This window comes from Microcaecilia unicolor, chromosome 2, assembly GCF_901765095.1.
Source record: "Microcaecilia unicolor chromosome 2, aMicUni1.1, whole genome shotgun sequence".
In the NCBI taxonomy this organism is placed as follows: Eukaryota; Metazoa; Chordata; class Amphibia; order Gymnophiona; family Siphonopidae; genus Microcaecilia; species Microcaecilia unicolor.
The window spans coordinates 268,029,921-268,057,336 of NC_044032.1; the positions used below are offsets into that span (position 1 = coordinate 268,029,921).

Genomic DNA, 27,416 nt, shown 5'->3' on the forward strand with positions numbered 1-27,416 from the left:
AATTTGTAGTATGGAGTGTTGCCACAATTTGGGTTTTTGCCTGGTACTTGTGACCTGGCTTGACCACTGTTTGGAAAACAGGATACTGGACTAGATGGACCTTTGGTCTGACCCAGTATGGCTACTCTTATGTTTTGATGTTATGTACTGGATGAATAGGCTTATAGACCTATGATCCAGAGTAAACTGCTGTGCACACCTCTGCAAGGAGGTCAGCTAAGGATGGGCGTAGTTACACTTGTAATTCAAACTTGCAAGACCACACAGTGGAAGAGAGATACAAGTTTGTTTATTTTAGCTTTATTAATTAAGGATTAGTTTTAACATGGTGTTTCCCAACCAGTAGGCAATGACACATTAGTGTATCTTCAGATCTGATCATATGTGTCACAGAAAATATTGAAACTAAAAAGAAAAACCAATCCCAGAACTACAAATGTAGAGCTCCTTGTACTTATAGAATGAATTATAAGGTGTTTCAGGAGAATTCAGTATAGGCTGCACCTGCAGCAGAGCTTAATTACTTTATTTATTTTTATTTATTTATTGCATTTGTATCCCACATTTTCCCACCTCTTTGCAGGATCAATGTGGCTTACAATACATCATGAATAGTGGAATTACATAGAGAATAGACATTTAGTGTTACAGAAAGATCATTTGGCAAAATGATGATGAAGAAACATGATAGTAGTATAACAATCAGATATTATAAGACAATGCTGAATATATGTGGAGGAGTTGTGTATGTTTACATTGGTTGATCTTTGTGGTATGCCTTGTTAAAGAGGTAGGTCTTCAGCAGTTTGCGGAAGTTCATTAGTTCGTCAGGCGTTTTTAAGTTGAGCGGTAGTGCATTCCATAACTGTGTGCTCAAGTAGGTAAAGTTTGACGCGTGCTTTAGTTTGTACTAGTAAAAAAGGCCCGTTTCTGACACAAATGAAACGGGCGCTAGCAAGGTTTTCCTCGGAGTGTGTATGTTTGGGAGAGTGTATGTGAGAGTGACTGTTTGAGAGTCAGAGTGAGAGTGTGAGTGTGTTTGAGAGAGAGTGAGTCTGGGTGTGAGTGTGTTTGTGAGAGAGTGTGTGTGTGAGAATGAGAGTGTGTGCAAGTGTGTATGTGAGACACAGTGTGAGAGAGAGTGTGTGTGTGTGGGCGAGAGAGAGAGTGTGTGTGAGACACAGATTCTCTGTTTGAGTGAGTGTATGAGACCAAGCGAGTGTGTGAGTGACTGTGTGGCACATAGAGAGTGAATGTGATACAGTGTGAGACAGAGTGTGTGAGAGTGAGAGTCAGAAAGACATTGTATATCAGAGAGAGAGTGTGAGCCGTGCCCTCCCAATCCATGGCCATCTGTCCCCTGGCCCCTCCATTCATCCTTTTCCAGCAATTCCCCTCTCTCCCTGAGCCCTGCCCTCCCAATCAATGCCCATCCATGCTCCTCTGTCCCCTGCCCCCTCCATTCATCCCTTTCCAGCAATTCCCCTCTCTCCCTGAGCCTTGCCCTCCCAATCCATGGCCATCCATGTTTCTCTGTCACCTGCCCCCTCCTTCATCCCTATCCAGCATTTTCCCTCTCTGCCTGAGGCCTGCCCTGCAATCCATATCCATCCATGCCCATCTGTTCCCTCCATTCATCCCTATCCAGCATTTCCCCTCTCCCTGAGTCCTGCCCTTCCAATCCATGCCCATCCATGCTCCTGTCACCTGGCCCCTCCATTCATCCCTATCCAGCAATTGCCCTCTCTCCCTGAGGCCTGCCCTGCAATCCATATCCATCCATGCCCATCTGTCTCCTCTATTCATCCCTATCCAGCAATTCCCCTCTCCCTGAGTCCTGCCCTTCCAATCCATGCCCATCCATGCTCCTCTGTCCCCTGCCCCCTCCATTCATCCCTTTCCAGTAATTCCCCTCTCTGCCTGAGGCCTGTCCTGCAATCCATATCCATCCATGCCCATCTGTTCCCTCCATTCATCCCTATCCAGCATTTCCCCTCTCCCTGAGTCCTGCCCTTCCAATCCATGCCCATCCATGCTCCTGTCACCTGGCCCCTCCATTCATCCCTATCCAGCAATTGCCCTCTCTCCCTGAGGCCTGCCCTGCAATCCATATCCATCCATGCCCATCTGTCTCCTCTATTCATCCCTATCCAGCAATTCCCCTCTCCCTGAGTCCTGCCCTTCCAATCCATGCCCATCCATGCTCCTCTGTCCCCTGCCCCCTCCATTCATCCCTTTCCAGTAATTCCCCTCTCTGCCTGAGGCCTGCCCTGCAATCCATATCCATCCATGCCCATCTGTCCCCTCCATTCATCCCTATCCAGCAATTCCCCTCTCCCTGAGTCCTGCCCTTCCAATCCATGCCCATCCATGCTCCTCTGTCCCCTGCCCCCTCCATTCATCCCTTTCCAGCAATTCCCCTCTCTCCCTGAGCCCTGCCCTCCCAATCAATGCCCATCCATGCTCCTCTGTCCCCTGCCCCCTCCATTCATCCCTTTCCAGCAATTCCCCTCTCTCCCTGAGCCCTGCCCTTCCAATCCATGGCCATCCATGTTTCTCTGTCACCTGCCCCCTCCATTCATCCCTATCCAGCATTTTCCCTCTCTGCCTGAGGCCTGCCCTGCAATCCATATCCATCCATGCCCATCTGTTCCCTCCATTCATCCCTATCCAGCATTTCCCCTCTCCCTGAGTCCTGCCCTTCCAATCCAAGCCCATCCATGCTCCTCTGTCACCTGGCCCCTCCATTCATCCCTATCCAGCAATTGCCCTCTCTCCCTGAGGCCTGCCCTGCAATCCATATCCATCCATGCCCATCTGTCTCCTCTATTCATCCCTATCCAGCAATTCCCCTCTCCCTGAGTCATGCCCTTCCAATCCATGCCCATCCATGCTCCTCTGTCCCCTGCCCCCTCCATTCATCCCTTTCCAGTAATTCCCCTCTCTGCCTGAGGCCTGCCCTGCAATCCATATCCATCCATGCCCATCTGTCCCCTCCATTCATCCCTATCCAGCAATTCCCCTCTCCCTGAGTCCTGCCCTTCCAATCCATGCCCATCCATGCTCCTCTGTCACCTGGCCCCTCCATTCATCCCTATCCAGCAATTCCCCTCTCTCCCTGAGGCCTGCCCTGCAATCCATATCCATCCATGCCCATCTGTCCCCTCCATTCATCCCTATCCAGCAATTCCCCTCTCCCTGAGTCCTGCCCTTCCAATCCATGCCCATCCATGCTCCTCTGTCCCCTGCCCCCTCCATTCATCCCTTTCCAGCAATTCCCCTCTCTCCCTGAGCCCTGCCCTCCCAATCCATGCCCATCCATGCTCCTCTGTCCCCTGCCGCCTCCATTCATCCTTTTCCAGCAAGTCCCCTCTCTCCCTTCCATGACCCCCCCCCCCTCGCATCCATGCTCCTCTCTATCCCATGTCCCAGCCTGGCCCGCCCTCTTCTCCTCCCCCCCCTTCGCATCCATGTCCCCCCCCCCCTTCGCATCCATGCATCGTTTTGGTTTTTTTTTCTTCTTTTTCAATTTACCTCCGTGGCGTTTCCGGCAGCGAAGCGTCAGGGAAGGAGGCGGCGCTCCCGACGTGTAGCTTCCCTTCGCTGTGTTCCGCCTTATTTTGAAGGCGGAACACAGCGAAGGGAAGGCTAGACGTCGGGAGCGCCGCCTCCTTCCCTGACGTTTCGCTTCCGGATTTGTTTGTTTTGTCGCGAGGGCGGGGCAGAGACGGCTGGCTGGCTGGCTTGAAGGGAGGCTTCACACCACGAATCCACGAACCCTACAGCTTCAGTGACGTCAGATGGCTTCACAGAACGTTGTCCTCATTAGAACGTTCATGGTGCGTTTTATTATATTAGATTTTAGACCTTTGCAGTTAGGGAAGTGTAGATTGAGGAATGTGCGGGATGATCTTTTGGCATTCCTGGGTGGCAGGTCTATTAAGTCTGACATGTAGGCTGGTGCTTCTCCGTGAATGATTTTGTGGACTAGGGAGCATATTTTGAACGTGATGCGTTCTTTATGTTTCAACATTTTTTATTGATGACACATATTATTACAACAACAATCATGGGTACACTCAGAGCTGCCCCAAGGATTTCCGTCATACCAATCAGCAATAACATCCATCATCAAACTTTTTAATTCGTTTTCTCCCCTCCTCCCTCCCACCCATCCATCCCATATAGCTCCCCACAGAGCCTTGTACTCTTATAGGCTCTGTGGTACTTCTCCGCCCTCCCCTCCCAATATTACCTCTAATATTTCGGCACTTCCCGTTAACATTGCAAAATAAGTACTACATTCCATTTGAAAAAGTACCTTAACTGAACCATGGTTAGACAAACAACTAATACATGTGGGTATCCTCTATCAACAAACTGGTGTCGCTTCCCCCTTTCTTCCACCCCTCCCATGCCCATCTAGTCAATATCTTCTTCAATTAGTAATGCTCTGCTAATTTGTATCATACCAATGCCAGAACCATTGATCATACCTTGACACTTCAGGCAGTTGAATATTCATTATCCGTGATACTATCATTTTTTGGTTTCCCTCTCTTCCCCCCCCTTCCCCACTTTGACTTTGTATTTGTGTCTCATATTTCTAATTATACTCTTGCCATGTTTATAGACTAACCCAGTGTATTCAACACATGGCTACGTGCTCGTGGTGATATTTTGTGTAGGTATGCCCCCCAGATCTTTATAAATCGTTGGCGTCTCTTGGGTGTATTACGGGCGTCCTGCATTTCCCATAACATGAGCTCATGTAGCCTATTTCTCCAATACCAGTATGAGGGTCCTCTATCCATTGTCCAACAATTTAGAATACATTTTTTCCCCAAAATACAAAGTTTACTGAGGAACATCTTTTCTTCCAACGTTCCTTTGTGCCATGCCGCCATGGAGCTTAGTATCACCCTTTCAAAGGATAGATCCACCCGATACCCCAGGACCCAGCCCATGAACCTGGAGAGAGCCATCCAAAACCCCCGTATCTCTCTACATTGCCACAAGCCGTGGCTAAGTGATGCATTTACTTCTGCACATTTGGGACACTTATGTGTTTCCACCACTCCTGCATACCATGCCTGTTTAACTGAAAAATATGCCCTATGTATGGTGCGGAAATGGCACTCCTGTAACTCAGCACTATGCACCACCCGTACCCCTCCCTGAAGTGCCGCTAATATCTTCCCTTCTGTTATTTGATCTTTCACCTCCCGATTCCATCTTTCCACGACCATCTTAACATCTCTTTGTGGTTGCTTCCCCTCCAGCACCTTGTGGAACCCGGACACTGAGATCTGTCCTACTGCATCCCCAGCTAGAAGCTCCCTAATTTCCCTCTCAAAACCTGGTAGGAGACTTGCGGTGTGGAGCTCATGTATATAATGTGAGAGTTGGAAATAGGCTAATTTCGCTAACATCCCCCCTCCATAGTGTCTCTCAAACTCTGAGTAAGCCATAGCGGTCCCATCCGCTTGTAAAAAGTTTTCCAATAGTATGACACCCTGCTTCCCCAGGTCTTGAAAGAATTTACTTTCTCTCCCAGGTGCGAACTCCGCATTACCCGTGATTGGCAAGAGCACGCTACACTCTGAGCTGTGTTGCCAAAGTTTCGTTATCTCTTTCCACAGATATCTTAAAGGCTGTAAAAGTAGACTATGCTTTACTTGCTGCGGAAGATTTCTACCTTTTGCGTGTATTAAATAATTAAAGTGCCAGGGGCTGAAATGCAATCTCTCTAGTTGTACATCTGTGTAATTGTTCGTACCCATGATCCAATCTCCTAAGTGTCTTAAGAGGCATGCTTGATTGTATGTACGCATATTGGGGATCCCCAAGCCCCCCTTCACCTGTGCCCCACTGAGATATTCCCATCTAAGTTTTGGTTTCCTTCCAGCCCAACAAAATCGTGCCACCTGTCTCTGGTGAGCCCGAAGGTCTTTTTTCCAGAGCCGTATTGGTAATACCTGCAGTACGTATAACCATTTCGGGAACACCACCATACGATACAAGTGGATCCGGCCCAAAAGAGTTAATGGCAAAGAACTCCATCTATTCAATTGCTCCCTCGTATCTCTCAACAATTGTGGGACATTAGAAGTGTATATCTGAGCCGGGTCCAGGGCCAATTGAACACCTAAATATCGGAAGGACCCCGTCGCCCACCGCAAGGGGAATTTCTCCCAATCTGCCTGTTTAATGTCTGGGCTCGCCAAGGCCTCCGATTTTGTCAAATTTAATTGAAAGCCAGAAAAGTCCCCATATTCCTTTATACTTTCCATTAGATGTCCCAAAGAATTCTTGGGGTTTGTTATTAACACCAGTAAATCATCTGCAAAGGCTGCTATTTTAAATTCCCTGTCTTTTATTTGTACTCCCTTTATGTCTACATTGTCACTTATCTCCCGTATCAATGGGTCAAGTGTTAGAACAAAAAGTAAGGGTGAGAGAGGGCAGCCCTGACGTGTACCTCGGCCAATGGGGAACCAGTCCGAGGCCAGACCATTAACCAGAATTCTCGCCCTAGGATCAGTGTACAGAGTTCTAATCGCCTGCATAAAAAACCCAGTCACCCCATATGCTTTAAGTGTTTCCAATAGGAATCCCCAATCCACCCGGTCAAAAGCCTTTTCGGCATCAAAACTAATTAACATGGTTGGCTGTCTTTCCCATTGTGCTTTCTCCAACGCTATAAGTATTCTCCTCATATTCTTTGCTATTTTTCTGCCCTGGACAAATCCTGCTTGTGGCTCTTCTACCAAGGAGGGGAGATATCTGGCCAGCCTATTTGCCAGCAATTTAGCCAAGAACTTGGCTTCTGAATTTAAAAGTGAAATTGGTCGGTACGACTCTGGATGGAGAGCTGTTTTACCGGGTTTAAGCAGTACTGTTATATGGGCCTGGTTCATGTATAATGGTAAAGAGCCCCGTTGGACCGTTAAGTTGAACACCTCAGTCAGCACCGGGCTAATTTCAGTTTGCAGTAACTTATAGAACTCATTCCTCATTCCATCAGGGCCCGGTGCCTTCCCCAAAGGGCTTTGTTTAATCACCCACATAACTTCATCTACAGTGATATTTGCGTTCAACACCCTTAACTCCTCAGCCTCCATTTGAGGTAAATCAACGCTAGCCAAATATGTCTCAGCAGGCCTGACCAGATCCTCCTGTGGTTTATATAACCGTGCAAAGAAATCTTTAAAGACTCCTGAGATTTCACTGTCCTTGTGTACTAATGTCCCTTGATGGTCCCTGAGTGAGAGTATCTTTTGGTAACCTACTCTTCTGCCCATAACCTTCGCTAGGAAGCTCCCTCCCTTATTTGCGAATTTATAAAGTTGATATTTATAATAAGCTTGGGATTTTCTAACTGTTCGATGCAACAATTCATTAAGGCTCTGTTGGGCCTCTAGCAATTGCACTCGGAGACTCTGAGTGTGTCCCATGCTGTACTGACGTCGCAATTTAGTCACTCTCCGTTCTAATCTAAGAATTTCTTGGCGCCTCATTTTCCGCTTAAAACTAACATATGCTATAATCTCCCCTCTAAGCACTGCTTTGGCTGTCTCCCAATACAATACCGGGTCATTCTTATGAATCTCATTGTTGATGCCAAAATCTTTCCAACATTTAGTCAAATGGGGTAAGAATTGTCCATCCCTATATAGCCAAGTTGGAAATTTCCATATGTAATCCTCTCTTATCCCTCCATCCAACTCCAACCTCACCATAACCCAAGCATGGTCAGAAACCGCTATGGGCCCTATTTTCGCTGTGTCCACCTGTGTGAAGATGTCTCCAGTTACCAATATGTAGTCGATTCGGGATAAAGTGGCATGGGCCCTCGATAAATGGGTGTAATCCCTCTCTAGGGGGTTCAGAGTTCTCCACACATCTACTACTGCGAAGGCTTCCTCCAATGTTGCTATGCCCTTCCCTGGTTTGGCTCTCCCTCTCCCACTTACGCCCGATCTGTCTAGTGCCGGGTCTGCGACTTCATTGAAGTCTCCCCCCAATATAATCGGGGCTCCTCCCATCCCTTGCATGGCACTAGTGAGCTGTGTATAGAAGTAGTGGTCAAACTTATTTGGCGCGTAAATATTGCAAAGCAAGACTGGTTGCCTGTCTAATACTACGGATGCTAATACATATCTTCCCCCAGTATCTCCTACTACCTGATTTACTTTCACGTGTATACCTTTCCGTATCAGTGTAATCACTCCTCCTTTCCCCCCCACTGCCGGGGATTCAAAAATTTCTCCCACCCACCATCGCTTCAATTTAGCATGTTCTATGCCTGTTAAATGTGTCTCCTGCAAAAATGCAATTGATGTCTTTTGATCATTGAGGATTTTTAAAATCTTTTGTCGTTTAATGGGCGAGTGGATGCCCCCTACATTCCAAGTTACTACTTGTATTGGGGTCATGTAATCTTCATTGGGTCATCAATATTTCTCTGCAATCTTTCCACAATCTTTACGGAGGGGTGTCCCAGCCACCACCCCTCCCACTCCTCTTTCCAAATTATCCTTACTCGTGCACCACACCATGTATCAATCATAACATCACTGCATGTATACACACACCCTGTTCTCTTCCCAAATCTTATCCCTCCCTCCCACCCCACCCCCCCCAACCCTCTCCGTCCCTCCCCTCTCCCCCTCCCCCCTCTATCCCTCCTGTCATTCTCCCAAGGCCCTTCCATGCCTTTGACTTCTCTCGCCCTTTGAAGCCCCTAGGTTATCTATAACCTTCTGATCCCTTAATCCTCCTCCCCCATAGTAATCAACTAAGTTATTTGTCCGGGGCACCCACATCCCCCATCCCCCAACATATACTGGGGTCCCTTATAACTCAGCCCACTTTAACCGTAACGGTTGAACAACAAGAACCTTGAAACAGTAAATTGAACTTGCAATACATCTCCCACCATATACCACTTCATGCGGGTTTAACCCCCGTAACCTCTTTCACCAAAGGGAAGACTCCCCCAGGTGCCTGTCTTTGCTCGGACTCTGCTGCAAAGTCATGTATCTGGTTCTTTCATTTCCACGTCCAGGAACCTTTGAGCCTCCTGGGCCGTCTGAAAGGATCTCCACTGGTTTCCATGTTGAATCTTTAAAATGGCTGGGTATAATAACATGAATCTAGTGTTCTTGGCGACCAGTGTGGAGCATATAGGATGAAAGCGACGTCTTTGTTCCTGCACTCCTGCCGAATAGTCTTGAAAAATCTTTATTGGGGAACCCTCATACTGAAGAGAGTCTCGCCTCGTCCGGAATCCTCGTAATATTTCTTCTTTATGAAGGTAATTAAACACCTTAATAATGACAATTCGTGGCCTCTGCAGATTTGGTTGCCAGCGCCCTAGCCTATGGGCTCGCTCGATGCACAACTCCCCTCGGCTATCCGATAGAGCCAACTCTTTTTTCAACCACTGTTCTAATAATTGTCCAAGAAGTCTTTCTGGAACCTTTTCAGGGATCCCCACAATTCTCAAGTTGCATCTCCTGGCTCGGTTTTCCATATCATCCATTTTGTCTTGTTGCAACTTAAGTTGAGTCCTGAGCCTGGCAAGCTCCTGCTTGTTTTGGGAGCTGGAGTCCTCCACTGCTGCTATCCGGGTCTCCGCCTCTCCTACTCTCTTCTCCGTTTCGGCTCCTGAAGATTCTAAGTTCTTTAACTGTCCGGCCAACAGGTCGAATCGTGGGTTGAGAGCTGCACTCACCGCTGCTGTTATTTGCGCCAGTTGTTTTTCAGTGAATTCTCCCCCGGTTGTACCTTTCAAGTCCGCCATTTTATGGCCAGGCTTATGAGGTGAGGACCTTTCTTTATCAAATTTTGTGCCTCTACGGGTGATTCCAGGTGACATGGGTTTCAAATATTGCTCCATACATTCAGCAGCACTGCCCTCAGACCTCTCCCGACACTTTAACGTGCAGCTCAATCGCTCTAAGACAAGTGGCCTCTATCCGGGCGCCGTTTTTATTCTGGGCTTCAAGCTTCGTGGGTTTCTTATACTGGGCCTTCAGCCCGCCACCTCGCGCTGTCGTGATTACACACACTAAAGTATCCTTTCAAAGAGCGGCAATTCCAGACCCCTAGGAACCTTCCAACAAGCCCACTCTGTTAAAGTTTCTTTCCTCTATCCCGGGGTCGCATCCACCAATTGCACGATTGCGACCACCGAGAGAGCGTGTCTTCCAGCTGGCGTTCCTTCACTCTTCTGATTCCTGTGGTGCCCCTTCTAAACCATTACTATGGTTGGCTTTTGGCTCTTGCCCTAAATTCAGTAATGGGTACTCACTGCTTCCGACCTCGCAGCAGGTCCCAGCTTTCCCCCATCCGTCGGGACTCCCGTCTCTCCTGCAAGCCGCTCGCAGCTCTCTTCAAAAGCTCCGTACTTCCTCTGCCGCCGCCATCTTGGAAGCGCTCGCGAGCGTTTTAAAAGTTCTTTTTTATGCTGGGCAGGGCGCCGGCAGCGCCGTTTCTTTGTTTATCCGGGTCCCGGGAGCCCCCTGCGCTCATTGGGTCTTTTTAGGAGTGGAATCGGCGCTGAAAAAATTCGGGGCTTCGTTCGGGCGGAGCGGAGCTCACAACGCGACCTCCATCTCGCTGCTCGTCTCCACCGGAAGTCGTGATGCGTTCTTTAAATGGGAGCCAATGCTGAGCCACCCTCCTTTTGGTACTGGAGAAATAGGTTCCATGAGCTAATGCTCTGGGAGGCCAGGGAGGCTTATGGTAACCCAAAGAAAAGAAAGATCTTTGTTAATATATGGTCTAAATATTTACAAAATATCTCCCACAAGGCTAGAAGTGCAGTGCTTAACAAATTGGATACGTCCTAGATAGTGAGACATCCAGCAGATATTTGCTCCGGATTTTGGACCGGTTAAGACCTATAATAGATATTGCTAGTATAATTACCATGAAATAAGTAGATAAAGGTAAAGGAGTAAAATAAAGGGGAGGTTGGGGGGGGGGGGGGAAGGGGGAGGAAAGGATGTAAAATAATGATGATGATGTTAGACTAGATGCACATGTACAATTATGACATGACTGAATGTTTACAAAATGTTTGACTTTATTGGTTTTGTTTGACGTGGTACATCATCAATAAAAACCGTTGAAATATAAATGGGAGCCAATGCAGTTTTTCTCATAGAGGTTTCGCACTTTCATATTTTGTTTTACCAAATATGAGTCTAGCTGCAGTATTCTGGGCTGTTTGAAGTTTCTTGATTATTTGCTCTTTGCAGCCGGCGTATAGCGCATTGCAGTAGTCTAGGTGACTGAGCACCATTGATTGTACTAGATTACGGAAAACAGTCCTTGGGAAGAAAGGTCTTACTCTTTTTTTTAAAAAATTTCCACATTAAATGGAACATCTTCTTGGTTATGTTTTTCGCGTGGCTCTCGAGTGTTAGGTGTCGATCGATGGTAACTCCAAGAATTTTTAGGGTGTCCGAAATAGGAAGGTTCAGATTTGGTGTGTTGATGGCGGTGAATTTGTTCTTGTTATGTTGAGAGGTGAGTATTAGGCATTGGGTTTTTTCTGCAATAAGTTTAGGCCGAAATGCGTCCGCCCATGAATGCATGACCTGGAGACTTTGGTTGATGTCATTGGAGATTTCCGTTAGGTCTTGTTTAAATGGGATGTAAATCGTTACGTTGTCCGCGTATATGTATGGTTTAAGGTTTTGATTTGGTGATTCTTGGTGATTTTAACATACACACTGATAACCCTTCCGACTCGTACGCTTCTCAATTCCTCACTCTAACCTCCTCCTTCAACCTCCTACTGAGCTCCACCACCCCCACTCACCGATCTGGCCACTGTCGTGACCTCATCCTCTCTTCTACCTGCTCACCCTCCAATTTCTGCGCCTCAGCTCTTCCTCTCTCTGACCATCACCTGATCACCTTCACACTTCATCACCCTCCCCCTCAGTCCCGCCCAATACTAACCACTACTTCTAGGAATCTCCAGGCGGTCGACCCTCCCACCTTATCCTCTACTATCTCTGATCTCCTCCCTCCTATCATGTCCTCCGAGACTGTCGACAAGGCTGTCTCCACATACAAGGCCACCCTCTCCTCTGCTCTCGATGCCCTTGCACCGTCCATCTCCCGTCCCATGAGGCGTACTAATCCCCAGCCCTGGCTGACCCCTTGCACCCGATACCTTCGCTCCTGCGCCCGATCGGCTGAACGCCTCTGGAGGAAGTCTCGCACCCACACTGATTTCATTCATTATAAATTCATGTTATCCTCCTTCCAGTCCTCCCTATTCCTTGCCAAACAGGACTATTACACCCAATTGACCAACTCCCTCAGTTCTAACCCCCGTCGTCTCTTCTCCACCCTTAACTCCCTCCTCAAAGTGCCCTCTGCTCCCCCCCCCCCCCCCCCACTCTCTCCTCAAGCACTGGCGGACTACTTTCGCGACAAGGTGCAGAAAATCAACCTCAAATTCACCTCCAAACCATCTTCTCCTCCTCCTCACCCTATAACACACTCCCTCAACCAACCAACCCAGGCCTCCTTCTCCTCTTTTCCCGATATCACCGAAGAGGAAACCGCCTATCTTCTCTCCTCTTCGAAATGCACCACCTGTTCCTCAGACCCCATCCCCACCAACTTACTTAACACCATCACTCCTACTGTCACCCCCCCCCATCTGTCATATCCTCAACCTCTGTCTCTCCACTGCAACTGTCCCTGACACCTTCAAGCATGCTGTAGTCACACCACTCCTCAAAAAACCATCACTTGATCCTACCTGTCCCTCCAACTACCACCCCATTTCCCTCCTACCCTTCCTCTCCAAGATACTTGAACGCGCCGTTCACAGCCGCTGCCTCGATTTTCTATCCTCTCACGCCATCCTCGATCCACTTCAATCCGGCTTTCGCCCCGCCCCCTACACTCGACGGAAACGGCACTATCTAAAGTCTGCAATGATCTGTTCCTTGCCAAATCCAAAGGTCACTACTCCATCCTTATCCTCCTCGACCTATCCGCCACTTTTGACACTGTCAATCATAACTTACTTCTCGCCACACTGTCCTCACTTTGGGTTCCAGGGCTCTATCCTCTCCTGGTTCTCCTCTTATCTCTCCCACCGTACCTTCAGAGTACATTCTCAGGGTTCTTCCTCCACCATCCCGCTGTCTGTTGGAGTTCCTCAGGGATCTGTCCTTGGACCCCTTCTTTTCTCAATCTACACCTCCTCCCTGGGTTCCCTAATCTCCTCCCATGGGTTCCAATGTCATCTTTATGCCGATGACACCCAGCTTTATCTCTCCACACCAGACATCACTGCAGAAACCCAGGCTAAAGTATCGGCCTGCTTAGCCGACATTGCGACCTGGATGTCCAACTGCCACTTGAAACTGAACATGGCCAAGACCAAGCTTATTGTCTTCCCTCCCAAACCCACTTCTCCTCTCCCTCCACTCTCTATCTCTGTTGATAACACCCTCATCGTCCCTGTCTCATCTGCCCGCAACCTCGGGGTCATCTTTGACTCCTCCCTCTCCTTCTCTGCGCATATCCAGCAGATAGCCAAGACCTGTCGCTTCTTCCTCTATAACATCAGCAAAATTCGCCCCTTCCTGTCTGAGCACACCACCCGAACTCTCATCCATTCTCTCATTACCTCTCGCCTTGACTACTGCAAACTACTCCTCACTGGCCTCCCAATTTGCCACCTATCCCCCCTTCAGTCCAGTCCATTCAAAACTCTGCTGCACGTCTTATCTTCCGCCTGAACCGGTACACTCATATCACCCCTCTCCTCAAGTCACTTCACTGGCTTCCGATCAGGTACCGCATACAATTTAAGCTTCTCCTTTTAACCTACAAATGCACTCGATCTACAGCCCCTCCCTACCTCTCTACCCTCATCTCCCCTTACATTCCTACCCGTAACTTCCATTCTCAAGACAAATCCCTCCTGTCAGTACCCTTCTCCACCACCGCCAACTCCAGGCTCCACCCTTTCTGCCTCGCCTCACCCCATGCCTGGAATAATCTCCCTGAGCCCATACGCCAGGCCCCCTCCCTGCTCATCTTCAACGCATTGCTCAAAACCCACCTCTTCAATGTCGCCTTCGGCACCTAACCATCATACCTCTATTCAGGAAACCTGGACTGCCCCTACTTGACATTTCGCCCTTTAGATTGTAAGCTCCTTGGAGCAGGGACTGTCCTTTTTGTCAATTTATGTTAATCTGTACAGCGCTGCGTAACCCTAGTAGCGCTCTAGAAATGTTAAGTAGTAGTAGTAGTTTGGCTACCATGCGGAAACCGGCTCACATGACCACTTTGTACATCACAGTTCGCCTTAAGAATTACACCAATTACTATGCGAATTTTTATCCCTATTTTACAAGATATAGAATGTGAACTTAAGCAAATAGTACTACAGTCTCTACAAAAACTTTTTTTTTGTTTGTTTAAAGACATTTTCAAACTATATATCAGCTATGCAGTGGAAAAATATATATGTATGCAGTCTTTGCACAGCACCTCTATATTGATACAAACAGCAAACCACTTATCTGGGTTCAGCGCTGCACCATCAACATTGATGTATAGAGTGGTCATGTGAGCTGGTTTCTGGCATGGTTCATTGATAACTAAGATCTGCTGCAGATGCAGACTATACTGAATTCTCCTGAAACACCTTATCATTCATTCTGTACCAAGAGCTCTACATTTGTAGTTCTGGTTGCTGCATCTCAAAAAAGATATAATGGAATTAGAAAAGGTACAGGGAAGGGCGATGAAAATGATAAAGGGGTTGAGACAACTTCCCTATGAGGAAAGGTTGAAACGGCTTGGGCTCTTCAGCTTGGAGAAAAGATGGCTGAGAGGAGATATGATAGAGGTATATAAAATACTGAGTGCAGTGGAACGGGTAGACGTGAATCGCTTGTTTAGTCTTTCCAAAAATACTAGGACTAGGGGGCACGCAATGAAGCTGCAAAGTATATTTAAAACGAATCGGAGAAAATATTTCTTCACTCAAAATGTAGTTAAACTCTGGAATTCATTGCCAGAGAATGTGGTAAAAGCGGCAGGGTTTAAATAAGGTTCGGATAGCTTCCTAAAAGAAAAGTCCATAAGCAATTATTAAAATGGATTTGGGAAAATCCACTGCTTATTTCTGGGATAAGCAGCATAAAATGTATTGTACTGTTTTGGGATCTTGCCAGGTACTTGTGACATGATACGGGGCTTAACGGTCCTTTGATCTGTCTCAGTATGGCAACAGTTATGTACTTACGATTTTATTTTACTTTAGTTTCCATATTTACCTCTCCCAAGTGAGGTTCCTTCTAGTACAGAGAATATTGGCCATTGTCTGTTGCTCAGGTCCAGACCAGCACAAGGTTTCTGCTCTTCACAGTAGGAAGAGACATGAACAGTGGCTCTTTAAATGTGCTGGAAGTCCATTCTTTCTGAACATACATGTATTTGCACATGCATCTTTCCTTCCTTGAAATCGGACTGATCCTCAGAGTGTGAGAATTAAGAGACAAAAGGTAGAGCGTTGATAGGCTCTGCTTTGTACAGCACACACACCGTGCACAGTATTGCCTCCTCTTTGTCCTCCCGAGTAGTCTCCCTTTGAGTCCTTCCAGCTTCCATTGGGGTTCTGTATTTCCCTTGTTTTTCTTTTGAGTTCTCTCCTCTGTACCCTTACTGCTTGCTGAATATGATTTTGACACTTCAAGTAAGACTGACTTTATATCAGAAGTTGCAGGTAGCCAGGCCTTATGCATGCTTGCTTATTGATTCAACAAGATAATCCTGTTGAGCCATACTTTATTTTTTTTAAAATACATCTGTGGATGTTTTTAGGAGAAAAAAAATGTAGATCGAACTGAGCCAGAGGGGTGCAAGGGGTAGTGTTTATTACTGGTGGGGAGGAATAGGTGAGCTACTACTACTACTTATCATTTCTATAGCGCTACAAGGCATACGCAGCGCTGTACGAGCTGTTTTTCAGGATTCCTTGCTGCTGCTGAAAATAATGTAAATGGGCCTTTGGACTCTTTGCTGTGGTCTACTACTACTACTACTTAGCATTTCTATAGCGCTGCCAGGGTTACGCAGCGCTGTACAAGTTTAAACGTGGGGAAGGACGGTCCCTGCTCAAGAGAGCTTACAATCTAAAGGTAACAAACTATGTAGTCAGTGTAGGTATCATGAATGGGGAAGGTGGTTAGGCGCCAAAAGCAAGGGAGAAGAGATGGGCCTTGAGTAAGGACTTGAAAATGGGCAGGGAGGGCGCATGGCGTATGGGCTCGGGAAGTCTGTTCCAGGCATAAGGTGAAGCGAGGCAGAAGGGGCGGAGTCTGGAGTTAGCGGTGGTGGAGAAGGGTACTGATAGGAGGGATTTGTCCTGAGAGCGGAGGTTACGGGTGGGAACATACAGGGAGAGGAGGGTAGAGAGGTAATGGGGGGCTGCAGATTGAGTGCACTTGAAGGTCAATAGGAGAAGCTTGAACTGTATATGGTAGCGGATCGGGAGCCAGTGAAGCGACTTGAGGAGAGGGGTGATATGAGAGTATCGGTTCACGCGGTAGATAAGACGTGCGGCGGAATGTGGAGAGTACATGGATAGTGGTGAATATAGAGTGGATTTAACCATTTTGCCTAAGGATTTCTCAGTTTGTACACAAAAAAAACTAAAGGAAGTTGGCTTCCTGTCTCTTTGAGGAGAGTTCTAAGATGGAAAAGTGAAGCTGTATCTCCTGTACTCCATCCTTTGAGGGAGCAATAGGAGAGACCTTTTTCTTCCTGTTCCCTGCACATTTTTGAAGTTGAAGAGGAAGGAAGGGTGCCTCTTTCCTTTAGTGTCCTGTGGTTGATTGCAAGACTTTGCAAATGAGTTCCTGTGGTGATATGTCTGGCATCCAGTGAAGTAATGGTTCTGAGGAGTTCAGCAGGGTGGTGATGGGAATGCAGAAAAGGAGATAGCTACCCAAGCAATGTTTGATTCAGGAGTCTGGAGGTGGTAAAGAGAAAAGGAATGCAAAGAGCAAATTAAAAGCACTGTGAGCAGCAGATAAAAAAAAAAAAAAGTTCTTGAGAGTCAGAGAACTTGCTAAAGGACCAGGGGAACCCAAAATCGAAGGGAAGGAAGATGTCCCCGAAGTGTGTAGTAGAAACATTATATTTGTATATTGTGAATCTGCAACTGAGATTATTAGCATATGCACTGTTTAATTCGAAGAGACATTTTTTAGTAAAGGCTTACTATTGCTTGAAGTGTCTTCTTGAATTTTCATAGTACATGTTGGGCCCCAAAGTGAAGAATACATGCAACGTTCTATGGGACTTGGACCTCAAACCAAGTGAATTGATTTAGTATGGGTACCAAGAAGAGGGGCTAGTATTGGTGGCAGGATCAGTCCCAGTGTGCTGCCAAGTTTCCCTGGTTCTTGTAATATTTACTGGCCTGTGTGAAGGTTCTGTGATTTGGATGCCTAATAGTAAGGAGTGGTAGGGTGGGAGTTGTTGGAGCACTTGGGGAATCTCGAAATAGGCTATGAATAATGATGATGTGGTGCCTTTATGCTTATTGTTCCTTAGTACTTCCCAAAACCAGCATCCTTCAGACTTCTTCATTTCTGGTGTGGGAACAGGATAGCAGCCAGTGGAATTTCTTTGGAACAAGAAACATATAAACACACACTCTCATACTCTGCTGGCAGGTCAAAGTAGACCTAATTTTCCTCTTTTATTTCTAGAAGACCAATACCTAGTTCACCCTTCATTATGAAACCCAGGGAACAGTATACATTGCCACAGAAACCTCCAAAGCTATTGTCTTTAAACCTGTGGCCTCCCCAGGCTCATTAATAATTTGGCTTTAAACATGATTATGTCATGCAGGTTACCCAAGGGCTTCTTGGAAGCCTGATCCAGCTATATCACTGTTGAGTAAGATTATAAGTATGGTTTAGTAGCACTTTCACATTTTTTTCAGATCTGATTTATAATTGCAATTGTTTGTAACTCTGTAGTTCAATGACCATGCCACTGCACCGCACATATTACTTGTTATCTCACACCTCAATTTGATGCAACAATTTTTGGACCTTTTACTTTGAGAAACTAATTCTGGTTTCTTTTTTCCATGCAGGACCAATTTGAAGATGCCTTGGAATGCATCCCAGTGTAAGTGCCGTTCTTTTTTCCATGGTCTCTTCTTTTGATTCTGTGACTCACATGAGCATATGGAGCTCAATTCAAACCTTTTATCTGACTGCATATTGACCATTGTCACTCAAAGATGTGTTATATCTTCTGAGCTCTATTCATGTATTTATCATTATACAGATCTACTTTTTACCCTATATGGATATTCCGCATACCGATCCTCTAAAAACTGCTATTCATGCACTATCACTGTGGTGATAGAGTAAATCACTGCTTCCTTTTAAAGATAAGAATAATGAAAGGTATATCCAGAGTTTCTGGTGTAGTGCAGTGTCATGGCAGGTGCCACAGATTTTGCTTTCTGTTATAGAATATGCCCCCAGTTACAGAATCTGGTCAAAATCCAGTTTGCTCTACCACTGTGCCAGGTTCATATCCTTCCTGCTGCAGGTCCGTTCTCATTTCCCAGCTGTTAGTGCTCCCTTATTTCTCCCAATTCAATACAATATAAACCCAGCACCTATGAGCTTTCTTAATATGAGCATGTCTTCCCTTGACCTCAGCAGTGACTAATTTCACATTGAGACACAGCTCAATGATTCACTGAACTCATCTTCAGTCCACTAGTATTATCTTATAATCTCTTACAAAACTCTTTATATATATTTTTTTTAGTTTTTATTTTAAAAAAGCTACTTAGTTAGCTTTGTTAAAAATATCATATTGTTGAAGGACCCACACCAACATGGTCCATGTTTCGAGAATCTGCATCAGGGCTTGGTCCTCACTAGCCTCAGCACAATAAAGCTAGGGTTTTTTTTAAAAATAAAAACATATATATACAAAGAGTTTTGTAAGAGATTAAAAGATTATAAGATAATAGAGGACTGATGATGAGTTCATTGAATCACTGAGCTGTGTCTCAGTGTGAAATGAGTCACTGCTGAGGTCAAGGGAAGACATGCCCGCTATATTAAGAAAGCTCGTAGGTGTTAGGTTTATATTGTATTGAATTGAGTTGAATTGAATTGTATATTACCCTTACCGTGGAAATTATAGACAATTAAAATCGATTTACCCCTTTTTTCCCAGCACTTTATTTCAGTCCCCTGCCATTTTTTTCTCTCTTCCCTGTTGATGCTGTCTTCTTGCTTCCTATTTTCTTTGCTCTTGTCTGGTCTCTTGTCCACCCTCACAGCCATCTTTGGGTTTTCTGCCAGTTTTGTCCCACCTTCTTTCCCTGTGGTAATGCTGCAGCTAGCTAGGTATTCCGGATATTTACTATATATACGTATATCTGTATGGCTTTTGATTATAGGTTTTAACTGATTTAAAGTAAGTATTTACTAAATAAACACCTCTTCCCATAGTGCTTTCTCATATGTTTCTAGGCTTGTCTTGGATTTTCTACCCAGTTTTGGTGCCTTTTCTGTCCTGATGATGCCTAAATGACTCAAGCTTACATGTTTAATGCTACTGGAAAGGGTTGTTGATTTTTGTCAGTTCATGGAGTCATTGGGATTGACCTTCCCTAAGTTTAGTAAATCACATAAAAATGGTCATCATTTGGATCTTATGGCTTATAACGTGGATATTCATTCTGATCTTTTTTTCAGTGGAAACTTGTAATTTGGTCTGAACATTATCCCCAGGATTCTATATATGGCGCCTTAATTTCCGTGCGGAAATCAAAGTGTATTCTATAACAATGTGCGCAACTTAATTGGTAAACTACCTAATCAGCATTATTAATTGGATGTTACCAAGCAGTTAGCATTAATTGGCATTAAGATTTACATGCACATCTCGCTAAGCGTATTCTGTAATGTGGTGCGCTTAAATTCTAAGTCGCATAGTTGAAAAGGGGCATGGGCATGTGCATTTCTAAAATCTATGAGCGTTGTTATAGAATACACCCACACTGTGCCAGATTTATGCATCGGGATTTATGTCCTCCCTCTGGACCTCTGCTGTAACCTATGATCAGTCACAGACATGCCAAGTCACACACATTAGATATGTGTTACATGCCTTTGGGCATCTTTTCCAGCTCATATGCCTAAATATCCTCTTCATACTCATTGGCTCCTGGCTGCTCCCCATCTTTACAGTCTGGCATCTCTTTCTCACTCCTTTTCCTTTTCACCTTCCCATGACCCAGTTGTTTTTCATTGCTGCCCCTCCCCCATGGCCCACTAGGTAGGTCTCTGTGGTCTGCAGTGTTGAAAACATACTGCCTTTGGCTGGTGCAAGCCCCCTCACTCTGCCCCATCCCACCCATCAGAAACAAGAAATTGCTTCAGAGGAGCAGGGACATGGCAGAGGGAAGAGCCTCTGCTGGCTGGAGGCAGTGAGTCTTCAGTGCTACTGGCCACAGTGGCAAGACTGGCGGGCCAGTGGGCCATGAGAGAGGAAGTGATGCCTGACTGGGAGGGGGGTGTGTGAGAAGGAAGATATGTTGGGATTTCTGGGGGAAGGAGGCAGAGCGAGAGAGAAAGAGAAGGATGCTGGGGGGGGGGGGGGGGAGGAGAGGAAGAAATGCCAGGGTTATTTGGGGAAGGAGAGAGAGACAGTCTGCACTCATGGGAGGAGTGGACAGGAGGGAGCGAGGGAAGACAAGGGAGAGATGCTGGCCCTGGGGAAGGATGCGAGATCTGATGAGGAAGGCAAAGAAGGATATCCTAAAGGGCTAGAATAAGAGAGGAGAGGAAGAAAAGTTGTGAGAGGGGAGAAGAGGGGAAAAGTGGGACAAAAAAGGGGAGAGATGAGAAGAGGCTATAAGATGAGAAAGGGGATGAGAGACACAACAGAGGAGGTAAGAGATAGCAGTGTGAAGATAAGACCAGAGAGTTGGATGTGAAAATGGAGGAAAGAAAGAACATAAGAAAGATGAGAGACCAGGAAGGCGGTTTGGAGCTCAGTGGAAGTGCTGCATACTGCCCCAGTTTGATTGCTGGTCTTTTACTACCAAGTGTCAGCCAGGGCTGTTTGTGCTTCAGAGACAACATTCATGCCTCTTTAGGGAGTCCGTTCTTTGTATGCCTTGTATCGCTATAGAAATGATAAATAGTCGTAGTAGTTATAGTGATAACATGTAGTGGCCAGATATAAACCTGTGATTTGCAAGGTTCTGGAAGAAGCACTAGTGCATGACCTATAGCAGAAGACTGTAGCTGCAGTGACTGACTTAAGTTAGTAGAAAATCTGAAATAAAGTAAAGCTCCCTAAGAGATGTGAATAAAGGCTGGTGTGTTTCTGATTGAGCTGGAAGTGGGAAAGAACAAGAAGAAACTACAGGGTAAAAAAAAGAAGAATTCAGAAGTAGAGAAAGGGTGAAAGAAGGGCAATTCTGGGAAGGGAGAGGTTGAAATCAAAAATAGTGGGATAAAAGATATAAGAATAAAAATGAGAAAGGGGAAAAACAGTAAAAAGAAAACTGAAGGCTAAAATAGAATGAGAGACTATGCAAGTTTACAAAAAATGTAAATTTATTTTGCTTTTAGTGTATTTAAAATGTGAAAAGCTTTCATAATTAGTGTTTTTTTAAAGGGCCCTTTTACTAAGCAGCGGTAAAAAATGGCCTTAGTGCTCCCTTTCGCTTTCCCGCATGCTAAGCCTATTTTTACTGCAGCCAGAAGATGGCTGATTTTCCTATGTTTAAAATGAATGGCCATGTGCCATTGGCATGTGGCCATTTAAAAATATTAGCACGTGAACACTTACTGACACCTATTTTGTAGGCAGTAAGTGCTAATCCTGCACTATTCAGTTAGGAGCCCTTTTATTATGGCGCAGTAGGCCTAATGCTGACCTACTGCACGTTAAAAGGGCACTACCGCAGGGTGCGCCAGGGCATCCTGCAGTAATGTGGCCATCAGCGTGCTCCCACAATAAAAAATATTTTTTTATTTTTTTTTGCTGCTGGAGACACGTCTGGGGGTGGAGAGTAAGTGTGCTTTCACTAATTGGATAGTGTGGGCATGTTACCGCATACTACCTGATTAGTACGAGGGTAGCGTGGGAGCCCTTACCACCTCCTAAATACACGGCGGTAAGGGCTTCAACCAGTACTGGCCACATGCTAATGGGAGAATTAGCGTATGACCATTATAAAAAAAAATGAATGCTGCCATTTTACTGCCACACTAAATGTTCCTGCAGCATACAGGAAACTCACGTTCTGACAGCAGCATTGGCCACTTTTTAGCGTGGCTTAGTAAAAGGACCCCTTAGTGTGTGGTAATGTAGATGTACTAACTGATGTATTTATTTATTTGGATTTTACTCACACCTTTTTCAGTAGTAGCTCAAGGTGAGTTACATTCAGGTACACTGATAAGCACAGAAGCTACTACTACTACTACTTAACATTTCTAGAGCGCTACTAGGGTTACGCAGCGCTGTACAAATTAACAAATAAGGACAGTCCCTGCTCAGAAGAGCTTACAATCTAAAGGATGAAATGTCAAGTTGGGGTAGTTTAGATTTCCTGAGAAGAGGTATAGTGATTAGGTGCCGAAGGCGACATTGAAGAGGCGGGCTCCCATTCCCCCCCCCCCCCCCAGACATATTCCCTCCCAGAGAAATTAAAAAATGTTTTCTAGCACATGGTCTGAACGCACAGCTCCAAAACTTACCGCAGGTTGCTTGAGTGTGTCCTGCGTAAAACGTTTTTAACCTGCGTACTGCAGCTTAGTAAAAGGACCTCTGAATAACATGTAAGTATGTGAAAATGCATTGAATTGTCAAGCGGAGTATTTCTTTTTAACTGTGGTGGTGATCCCATTCTTGAGTTGCAGCAGGAAAGAGGACGCCTTGGGTTATATCCTTCTAATTGTAGCAATACAGATACTCTGCTATCTCAATAGGAAGCTGATGTGACCAATTATAATAGCTGTATTGTAGTAAAAGCTATTTAAGGGGCCCTTTTACTAAGCAGCGGTAGGGCTAACGCGCAGGTAGCGTGCTCCAAATTGGCACTACCGCCGGGGTAGCGCGGTGCCCGGCGGTAATTTTGAAGTTAGCGCATGCTGTTTCCTGCGGTAGGAAATATTTTTGCTATTTTAGACTGGGGGGGGGGGGGGGGGTGCGTTCCTGGCTGTAATCGGCAGCGTGGCCACATTGGTGTGTGCTGCATGATTACCGCACGGTTAGTGCATGAATCAGTGGGTGGCGATAAGGGCTCAGGCAGTGAACAGCCGTGTGCTACTTTTGATTGCAGCGCATAAAAAAGCCTTTTTTCCCAGCCGCGGTAAAAATTGGCCCAGCGCACGCCAATTTCACGCATCCAAACTACCACAGGCCAATTTTTACCGCAGTTTAGTAAAAGGACCCCTAAGGCTTTTCACATGTGGATCAAATCCCTATTGCCATTGTGCTGTGGAAAGCAGAATGATTACAGGCATTGTTTTAGTGGCAGTGAGGACTATTGAAAGCTGAGAATTCTCAGATCTCTACAAGGAAATTTCTCAACTTTAACATAATGGATAACAGGGGTGGACTGGTAATGATCTTGGCCTCCTGACAATAAAAGTCATGGCCCCACCTCCCATCCAGCAGGTGGAATTTTGGCATATACACGTGTATGTGCACACATATGCACATATAAAGGTGCAATCTAAGTCCAAAACCAAAATCCATTGTGAACTAGTATAAATAGATGTAACAGTTGGGGGTTAAATATTGTGTGATACTCCCAGTTTTTTTTGTATTATATTATGAAGTAATATAGAACCCTACAAATGTCATGGGCTCTGTAGGGCAATTCTACCATAGCACATAGCACTAACTTCCAGGAGTTGCATAACAAAGGCCTACCTCAAAAAAAGCAGCAATGAAAGCATTGCAGTGGGCAGTACAACGTGAATACACCCATTAGAAAAACTAAGAGGCCCTTTTACTAAGCCACGCTAAAACGTGACCTGTGCTATTACTAGTGTGTGAGTTTCCCACAAGCTGAGGCCACTTTAAGGTTTCAACATTTTTATTGATGACAATTCAGAGTATACAAAGATTCCTATAGGAAAATATATACAGTAAAAACAAAACTTATACAGACCGTCATCAAATTTTTAACAGTTTTATCCCCACCCCCCTACCTTCAGCAATTTGTAATTACCCCCCATCTACCGCCCTCCCCCTCCACCCTCCCTCCCATCTTCTAGCTCCTTCTACCCTCTACCCATGTGGACTTGCTCTGATAGTCCATGTGAGTCCCCCCCCCCCCCCCCCCCCCCCCCATAGATCTTACTACCAGCCAGGGAGAATCATAAGAAGTCATACATAGTCTCCGTGAAGAGTATATTATTCTAACCTGTTAAGAAGCAGATTTCGCCATCGAGGACTTAATCCTTGTATATAAGGGCTTCAAATCTGCGGAAAGTGTTGCATCCGTTTCGTGGATCCCTTCACCTCTCTTGCCTCCCACATTGCTAACATATGTATGTGGTTCCTCCAATGCCAATAAGCTGGTGGTTCTGGAGTTATCCAATTCTGTAAAATGTTTTATCGAGCCACTAGACACAGCTTACAACACCATAAATGTGCTTCCTTAGTCTGTGTACAGAAAGCTAGTTGTGTATCCAACACAAAATGTTCCCAGGTCCAAGCCACAGGGGGTCCCTAAGGTTTTAATCATGAATCCCCGGATGTGCTCCCAGAAGGCACGTACTCCTGGGCAAGCCCAGAAGGCATGAAAAAGAGTGTGAGGCGAGGCCGCATTTAACACATTTAGCCTCCTGTGAGGGACCCACATGAGCCAACTGTTGTCTAGACATGTAGGCCCTCATGACCACCCTATACCCATATTCTCGTAGTCTCTCATCAAAGGTAAGACCCGGGACACCCCTCACCATTGCCCCATACTGAGGCCACTTTTTAATGTGGGAGTAAAATGGGCAATTTTTGTATGTTGGCACTAATGGCCATGTGCTAATTTTTCCATTAGCGCGTGAGCCCTTAACTACACTTATTTTCTAGGCTGTAAGGGCTCACGCACTAATTACACGCTAATGGGTTAGTTTGCTGCAGTGCCCACACCCACTCTCCACCTCCCAACATATCCCCTGTGCTAAAAAATAAAAAATATTTTTTAGCGAGTGGGAAGCGTGCATCAATCTCCAAACTACTGCAGGATTTCTGAGTGCGCCCCATAGTAGGTTTTTAACCTGCTGTAAACACGCGCTAATGCTTACCGCCGCTTAGTAAAAGGGCCCCTAAATTAGCTTAAGCTAGTCCAGTAAAAAGTTATCACCTTATCTTCCATGTTTTGTTTAATTTTTATTTATTAATCTTTAGCATGGACTAAAATGGTTACCATGCTACTTTATTTTAAATTAAAAAGAAAATGATGTTTTCTACCTTTGTTGTCCTAGCCATTTAATTTTTCTAACCATGTAGTTCCCAGTCTCTGGATTCTGTTTTCCTTTTTTTTTTTTTTTTTAAGTTCAGGTATCTTTATTGAATTTTTAATATAAATGAACAAGCAAAAACAGAACAAGGAACAACCATATATAGTGACATCAACTGTATACTGCTATCAAATTAGTTAATAAACCATCAAGAAATAAAGAGAGAGAATACTCAAGATGTAACATAAGTAGTATACAAAATTCAATCAAGGGATCCCAAGTTGTTTGAAAAGTGTCAAAAAATTATTACATTCTGCTATAATCCGTTCATATTTAAGAACATTACAAATAGAAGCCCACCAGAAGGAGAAAGTAACCAATTTGTGATTTTTCCAGTTATGAATAATAGTAACAGCAATGGCTAGTAACATGTTAAATAGTTTCCAATTATGATTGAGTAAAATATTGGATAGATATGAAGAACAAAAAATTATAATGTCATATGAAAGGGGAATTTTAATTTGAATGATTTCCTGTTCCAAACCTCTGATCAATAAGAATGCAATTCAGGACAAGTAAAACACTTGGGTTCTAAAGTACCTATACCATTATTATATATTATATTATATTATTAATATATCCAGAAATGCTCTTTAATGTCTTTTGCTCTAAAATCATCATGTATTTCACTACCATGTAACCCAAAACCCTCTGTTAAACCAATTGTATGTTCTCTTCTACCTCCATCACCCTCGAAGAATTGTAAGCCACATTGAGCCTGCAAAGAGGTGGGATAAATGTGGGATACAAATGCAATAAAATAAATAAATAAATAAATTACAAGACCAACATTTGTTAGATAGATTAGAATTGGCCTTATGCTGCTTGCTGGGTGGCTATAGAGCCTTATGTGCCAACAGATATAAGGATTGTAAGACAGGTGCAGAAGCAACTGGTTTTAAAGTTTTTACCCAATATCAGTTCCAACTTTTTTCAGACAAATAGTAATTAGTGTCTATGGACCAAATATTTTGCAATGCTGAAATTCTACTACCACAAGACAGATTGAATGAGTCTGTAATGGAGGAATTAGTTAGTAGTCTAGCAGCTGGTAAAGCATAGAGAACAGATATCATATCTATAAAAGCTTCACCAAATTCAATCAGATTGTATTCCTCGATATTTTCAGGGAGACCAAGCAGTCTAATGTTATGATGCTGTTTATTCCCAGTGACCTCCATAGCGATTTGAAGATCCCGTGTCACTTTAGAGTTGCACTGAAAGAGCATGGCCTGATATTCCACGTAGCTGACTCTCTGCTCAAAGTGATCAACTCTACTCTCGAACGCTTCCGTGTGTGCATTAATTTCAGTGATATCAGTTTTTATGCTTTTAATGTCAGAAGAGTTGTCAGAGAGCATACCTGTGATTGTATTTAATTGTTCTGTGATCACAGTGAGGGAACCATTGTTGTCAGGTTTCTCTTTGGCCGACTTGTCTGGAGAGGATGGTTCTGGCTTGGAACATTTTGAGCTGGTTCTCATACTAAAAGCTGTATCAATTTTGTCCTGCTTGCTGGTAGACATATACTGTAGATGAGTATGTCTTCCTTCCATCCAGCGTCTCTTCTCTCCTTCCCAATCCCCCCAGCTGCTTTTTGCTTCCTGAGACCAACAGTGGCAAAACAAAAAAGAAAAACAGGTATGGGGCCATGGTATCTATTTGGACCTGTGCCGGCTTTCTTGGTCCTGCTTCTTCAAAACATAGTCAAAATCTGAGGGGGCAAGACTGGCAGAGCCAGCAGGGTTGCACATAGAGACTGCGGCCCCTCACCGTTTTTTTTTTTGTTTGTTTTGTTTTGCTGCTGCTGCTGGTGGT

The 27,416-nt window shown here is 45.1% G+C and overlaps 1 protein-coding gene across 1 annotated transcript in view; it reads left to right on the forward strand.

Moving 5' to 3' along the window:
• Nucleotides 1–27,416, forward strand: part of TTC39B (tetratricopeptide repeat domain 39B) — a 292,928-nt gene that overhangs the window by 61,080 nt on the left and 204,432 nt on the right. Inside the window, exon 2 of the mRNA XM_030194157.1 lies at nucleotides 18,173–18,207. Within this exon, the coding sequence (XP_030050017.1) occupies nucleotides 18,173–18,207 (35 nt within the window). The remainder of the gene's footprint in view (nucleotides 1–18,172; nucleotides 18,208–27,416) is intronic.